Genomic DNA, 7,376 nt, shown 5'->3' on the forward strand with positions numbered 1-7,376 from the left:
GAAGACAGCTGGGATAGGCTCCAGCACCCCCGCGACCCTTGTGAGGATAACCGGTAAATGAATGAATGAATATTGGGTAATATTAGTGTAAAGGTGACTATAGGGGTGCTATTTCATGTCTGGAGGGCTCTAATTATGTTAAAAAACATACAAAGAAGCTCATAAATAAGATTTCTATGCTGTTGCTGCAGAGCTAGTGGATTTGTACAGACGGAATCGTACCGGATGGATAAACGCGCCACAGGCATGAATTAAAATGACTTGTAATGACGTGTTACTGTTTGACGCCCCGACAGGCAGGGTGAGGTGCCCTCAAGTTCTCCTTCCGAGGAGCGCCCCGGGCTATCGGAACGATGAGATGTCACCTTTGAGGAGGAACAGTGTCTACATTAAATATTGACTTAGGCAAAGAATGCGCGGCGCTTATCATGGAGGTTGCTAGACAACTTGATCATCCAGTAGAAGTCATTTGCCTTCACGGCTACCGGGTCAATATTTGTTTTCGTTTGAAGACGTTGGCGCTCCTTCAGGCAGGAGGTAAACATGTGAGATGTCTCCGCCCCCGAGTGTGGGATTGCCCATCGGTGTTATTCTCCCGCTCGCTCCAAAATAGAATTGGATGACAAATAGTCCCGTCCAACTGTGACGTGTGGGGGAGCTGAGGTGGTGGTGGTGGTGGTGGTGGTGGGGGGGGAGTGGCGGTGCTGAAGGAACAGCTCCATGCGCGATGCTGGCACTCGGACGCGGACTCCGGAGCGTAGGAGCAGGTCGCCGAGTCTCAGCTTAGACCCCAATCAGGCTCCCCCTCCTCTCATCCCCCCCTTCCCTGTCCCCTCCTCTCCCCGGCCCCAGCGACCATGAAGAGGCAGAACGCCCGAACTTTGGCCCTGATCGTCAGCATCCTCACCTACTTGGTGGTCGGGGCGGCCGTGTTTGAGACGCTGGAGTCCAAAGAGGAGAAGAACAACAAGAGGAGGCTGGACGGACGCCGCTACGAGCTCATGCGCAAATACAACCTGAGCAGGGCCGACTTTGACGAGCTGGAGCACGTGGTCCTGCAGCTCAAATCCCACAAGGCTGGGGTCCAGTGGAGGTTTGCCGGCTCCTTCTACTTTGCCATCACTGTGATCACCACCATAGGTAAGATGTTCCGTTCCTCGTATCTTCTCCATACAGCTGAAAACACAAACAGATGAAGTTTTCTGGCTGCTGTGCTTTGCTTTGCTATTGCGTACTTCAAACCACTTCATTAGGTACACCTAAACCAGCCAATAGACAGCGAGATCAAAAGTCTGCTTTAAAAAAGTCTTATGACTTTACATCCTCGCTTTTCTCTCTTTTGAACACACGGCTCGCTTTTACCGCTTCCGAATATTCCTACTAGCATGATTGTTTTCCTTCGTTCTAATCCCGACGAAGGACAAAATGGAATGGTATGGTCATATCACATCGTACTTCGGTACGTGACAAAAAAATAAATACATAAAAAAATACAAAAATACACAAATAAAAAATGTAAAAAAAATAAAAAAAAATTAAAAAATTAAAAAAGTTAAAAAATTTAAAAATTAACATTTTAAATTATTGTTTTCCTCTGTTCTAATCCCGACTAAGGACAAAATTAAATGGTATGGTCATATCACCTCGTACTTCCGTACGTGACAAAAAGATAAAAAAATAAAGAAATAAAAAATAAAAAAATAAAAAAATTTAAAAATTTAAAAATTTAAAAACTTAAAAATTTAAAAATTTAAAAATTTAAAAATTTAAAAATTTAAAAATTTAAAAATTTAAAAATTAACATTTTAAATGATTGTTTTCCTCTGTTCTAATCCCGACGAAGAACAAAATGGAATGGTATGGTCATATCACCTCGTACTTCGGTACGTGACAAAAAAATAAATACATAAAAAAATACAAAAATACACAAATAAAAAATGTAAAAAAAAATTAAAAAAATTAAAAAAGTTAAAAAAGTTAAAAAATTAAAAATTTAAAAATTTAAAAATTTAAAAATTTAAAAATTTAAAAATTTAAAAATTTAAAAATTTAAACATTTACATCTTAAATTATTGTTTTCCTCTGTTCTAATCCCGACTAAGGACAAAATGAAATGGTGTGGTCATATCACCTCGTACTTCGGTACGTGACAAAAAGATAAAGAATTAAAAAATTAAAAAATTAAAAAATTAAAAAATTAAAAAATTAAAAAATTAAAAAATTAAAAAATTAAAAAATTAAAAAATTAACATTTTAAATGATCGTTTTCCTCTGTTCTAATCCCGACGAAGGATAAAATGAAATGGTATGGTCATATCCCCTTGTACTTTGGTTAAAAATTTAAAAATAAAAACATAAACAATAAAAAAAATTTAAAAAATGAAAAAAATAAAAATAATAATTAAAAAATGAAAACATTAAAAAAATTTACATTTTAAAAAATTAAAAAAATTAAAAAAATTAAAAATTAAAAAAATTAAAAAATTAAAAAATTAAAAAATTAAAAAATTAAAAAATTAAAAAATTAAAAAATTAAAAAATTAAAAAATAAAAAAATTAAAAAATTAAAAAAATGTTTAAAACAATTTAAAAAAATTTAAAAAAATTTAAAAAAAATAAAAAAAAATAAAAAAATTTAAAAATTAAAAAATTTAAAAATCATGCGGATCAACGTTTGGAATAAAAGTCAGTTTTACAATGTGCAGATTAGATTCAGATCCGGAACCGTCCCCTTTCTCTCTTCAATCAAACCTGATACGCCTGTACGCCTCACACACGTTTAAAGGCGAGCTGTTACAATTATTGGACGGTATGCATCCAATGGTATTGCATGCGTGGTATTGCATGTGTGGGTTTTCTCCGGGTACTCCGGTTTCCTCCCACATTCCAAAAACATGCTAGGTTAATTAGCCACTCCAAATTGTCCATAGGTATGAATGTGAGTGTGAATGGTTGTTTGTCTATATGTGCCCTGTGATTGGCTGGCCACCAGTCCAGGGTGCCCCAAGACAGCTGGGATAGGCTCCAGCACCCCCGCAACCCTCGTGAGGATAAGCGGTAGAAAATGAGTGAATGAATGAATATTGGGTAATGTTAGTGTAAAGGTGACTATAGGGGTGTTATTTCATGTCCAGAGGGCTCTAATTATGTTAAAAACCACCCAAAGAAGCTCATAAACAAGATTTCTATGCTGTTGCTGCAGAACTAGTGGATTTGTACGCCTCGCACATGTTTAAAGTCGAGCTGTAACAATTATTGGATGGTTCATCGATTACCCAGTGAGTCGGTTCATCGTTTTCACACGGATCTGCTTTGACTTCCCAAAAACAGTGATGGCCATTTCGCCTCGTTTCTAATATGTCGCAGAGCCAAACCACGAACTGGAGGGGTCCATCGACGTATGGCTCCGATTCCAAATGACTCAACATTCATTCATTCATTCATTTTCTACCGCTTTTCCTCACGAGGCTCGCGGGGGGTGCTGGAGCCTATCCCAGCTGTCTTTGGGCGAGAGGCGGGGTACACCCGCCAGTCCAGGTGGCCAGCCAATCACAGGGCACATATAGACAAACAACCATTCACACTCACATTCATACCTATGGACAATTTGGAGTGGCTAATTAACCTAGCATGTTTTTGGAATGTGGGAGGAAACCGGAGTACCCGGAGAAAACCCACGCATGCACGGGGAGAACATGCAAACTCCACACAGAGATGGCCGGGGGTGGAATTGAACTCAGGTCTCCTAGCTGTGAGGTCTGCGCGCTAACCACTCGACCACCATGCAGCCCTACATTTACTGTTTTACTTATTTTTTGTTATTAATAGAATATTCAAGTGGCAACCTGGTGTTTGTGCGACTATTTGTTCTCTCTATCAAAAGAGGAAGAAATTAAAAATAGATTAATCCAAATCCGATTAATCAGTTATGAAAACAATGGTTTAGTTGCAGCCATAGCTTAAAGTACAAAATGCTACAGAAGATGAGCCATGATGGTGGAAGCGGGTGATTCCGCGTCAAACTTTTGCGTCTCGGCACTCAACTATGATGCGTTCAATGACCACTGAACAAAGTGGAAAATCTCAACGCTTGATGAAAAAACATTATCAGTGAGGCATAGAGATACAGCAAAACCTGCAGGCTTGGTAGCATGTATGCAACATGCATGTTGTACATTTGGCCTGTAATATGCAACATGCATGCATGCTGTACATTTGGCCTGTAATATGCAACATGCATGCATGCTGTACATTTGACCTGCAATATGCGACATGCATGCTGTACATTTGACCTGTAATATGCAACATGCATGCATGCTGTACATTTGACCTGCAATATGCGACATGCATGCTGTACATTTGACCTGTAGCATGTATGTGACATGCATGCATGCTGTACATTTGACCTGCAATATGTGACATGCATGCATGCTTTACATTTGACCTGCAATATGTGACCTGCATGCATGCTGTACATTTGACCAGTAATATGCGACATGCATGCATGCTGTACATTTGACCTGTAATATGCGACATGCATGCATGCTGTACATTTGACCTGCAATATGCGACATGCATGCTGTACATTTGACCTGTAGCATGTATGCGACATGCATGCATGCTGTACATTTGACCTGCAATATGTGACATGCATGCATGCGGTACATTTGACCAGTAATATGCGACATGCATGCATGCTGTACATATGACCTGTAATTTGCGACATGAATGCATGTTGTACATTTGACCTGCAATATGCGACATGCATGCTGTACATTTGACCTGTAGCATGTATGTGACATGCATGCATGCTGTACATTTGACTTGCAATATGTGACATGCATGCATGCTTTACATTTGACCTGCAATATGTGACCTGCATGCATGCTGTACATTTGACCAGTAATATGCGACATGCATGCATGCTGTACATTTGACCAGTAATATGCGACATGCATGCATGCTGTACATTTGACCTGAAATATGCGACATGCATGCTGTACATTTGACCTGTAGCATGTATGCGACGTGCATGCATGCTTTACATTTGACCTGCAATATGTGACATGCATGCATGCTGTACATTTGACCTGTAATATGCGACATGCATGCATGCTGTACATTTGACCTGTAATATGCGACATGCATGCATGCATGCTGTACATTTGACCTGAAATATGCGACATGCATGCTGTACATTTGACCTGTAGCATGTATGCGACATGCATGCATGCTTTACATTTGACCTGCAATATGTGACATGCATGCATGCTTTACATTTGACCTGCAATATGCGACATGCATGCTGTACATTTGACCTGTAGTATGTATGCGACATGCATGCATGCTGTACATTTGACCTGCAATATGTGTCGCATGCATGCTGTACATTTCGCCTGTAATATGCGACATGCATGTATGCCGTATATTTGACCTGGAGCATGTATGCGGCATGCATGCTGTACATTTGACCAGTAATATGCAACATGCATGTATGCTGTACATTTGCTGTTGCATGTATGCAACATGCATGCTGTACATTTAACTAGTAATATGCGGCATGCTGTACATTTGCTGTTGCATGTATGCTGCATGCATGCATGTTGTACATTTGACCTGTAGCATGTATGCAACATGCATGTTGTACATTTGACCTGTAGCATGTATGCGATATGCATGTGGTACATTTGACCTGTAGCATGTATGCGATATGCATGCTATACATTTGACCGGTAGCATGTATGCAACATGCATGCCGTACATTTGACCTGTAATATGCGACATGCATGCATGCTGTACATTTGACCTGTAGCATGTATGCGACATGCATGCTGTACATTTAACTAGTAATATGCGACATGCATGCATGCTGTACATTTTGACCTGTAATATGCGACATGCATGCTGTACATGCATCACACAGCTTGAATGCTTGCAATGCATCTTTTCGCAAAAAGCTGGTTCTTTTTAGTCAGGAACTGATATTTTCCTGAAAGGCACCTACGTATGTTCTACTGCTGATTACTCAAGAACGGAAAAATCTAGGAATTGAATCTTTCTTTTGGAAGGCTCCATCTTGTTGATGGGATGGAATGAGTTCAATAATGTGCCCCCCTCCCCCCGCAGGCTACGGACATGCCGCCCCCAGCACCGACTCAGGGAAAATCTTCTGCATGTGCTACGCCCTCCTGGGCATCCCCCTGACCCTGGTCATGTTCCAGAGTCTGGGCGAGCGCATCAACACGCTGGTCCGCTACCTGCTTCACCAAGCCAAGAAGTGCCTGGCCATGCGTCACACGGAGGTCTCCATGGCCAACATGGTGACGGTGGGCTTCTTCTCCTGCGTGAGCACGCTGTGCGTGGGGGCGCTGGCCTTCTCCCACAGCGAGGGCTGGAGCTTCCTGCACGCCTTCTACTACTGCTTCATCACGCTCACCACCATCGGCTTCGGCGACTACGTGGCCCTGCAGAGGGACAACGCCCTGCAGAACGACCCCCGCTACGTGACCTTCTGCTTCATCTACATCCTGACCGGCCTCACGGTGATCGGGGCTTTCCTCAACCTGGTGGTGCTCCGCTTCCTGACCATGAACGCCGAGGACGAGAGGAGGGATGCCAGGCACAAGGCCCTGCGGGGCGCCACCGCCAAACCCGGAGGCGAGGTGGCTTGCCTGGTGCCGCTCTCCGCTTCGACGCCCTCCACGCCCGGGACCAACGCGGCGCCCAAAACCAAAGACGGCGTCTACACAGAGGTGCTGCACTTCCAGACCGTCTGCTCGTGCTTGTGGTACCGCAGCAAGGATAAACTGCAGGGCTCCTCCGCCCTCCCCCAGGAGCTGGCGTTCTCCGATGCCTACTTGCCGCAGGACGGCCCCCGCTACACCGAGACCATGTCCACCGGCTGCGTGTGCACTCCGCGGCGGCGCTCGAGCAAAAAGTCCGTCCGCAGGAGGCTCAACATTCTCGCTCCGCTCAGAATGTTGATGAGACGCAGCTCGGTGTAGCTTCTCTACGCGTCACAGAATTCCTTGCGCGGTGCTAAAAACATCAACTACTTGGACTGCAGGGTCGGTTTCAGGAGTCTGGCAAATGTTGGGTTTTGTTTTGCAACATCAAGCAAACCTCGCTGCTGCAACGCAGGATGCTGCTTCGTTTTATCGATAACTTCATTGGCTTAGTGTGCTTAAAAAAAAAATAAACGTTTGTGTAATTCCAGTACTGTAGCGGCAAATTCGGAAGAGACCAAGACTTCCCATGCAGGGGTGCACGTGCTTATCAAATGCTAAATGACACAAAGCGAGATCCAGTAATGGACTATTAGCCGTTAGCATTGCAAGCCTCGTGAAAACAAGAACCGTTATTCCTCAACTTCCAAA

General features: G+C 42.7%; 1 protein-coding gene across 1 annotated transcript; it reads left to right on the plus strand.

Moving 5' to 3' along the window:
• Positions 1-388: 388 nt before the first annotated feature.
• On the plus strand, positions 389-7,376 carry kcnk3b (potassium channel, subfamily K, member 3b). Its single transcript, XM_058077553.2, has 2 exons — positions 389-1,140; positions 6,127-7,376. Exons 1-2 carry the CDS (start codon positions 858-860, stop codon positions 7,002-7,004), a joined length of 1,161 nt encoding a protein of 386 aa, XP_057933536.2. The 5' UTR covers positions 389-857; the 3' UTR covers positions 7,005-7,376.

The sequence above is a fragment of the Doryrhamphus excisus genome, linkage group LG14 (genome assembly GCF_037039965.1).
Source record: "Doryrhamphus excisus strain RoL-2023G ecotype Guam linkage group LG14, RoL_Dexc_Guam_v1.1, whole genome shotgun sequence".
Taxonomy (NCBI): domain Eukaryota; kingdom Metazoa; phylum Chordata; class Actinopteri; order Syngnathiformes; family Syngnathidae; genus Doryrhamphus; species Doryrhamphus excisus.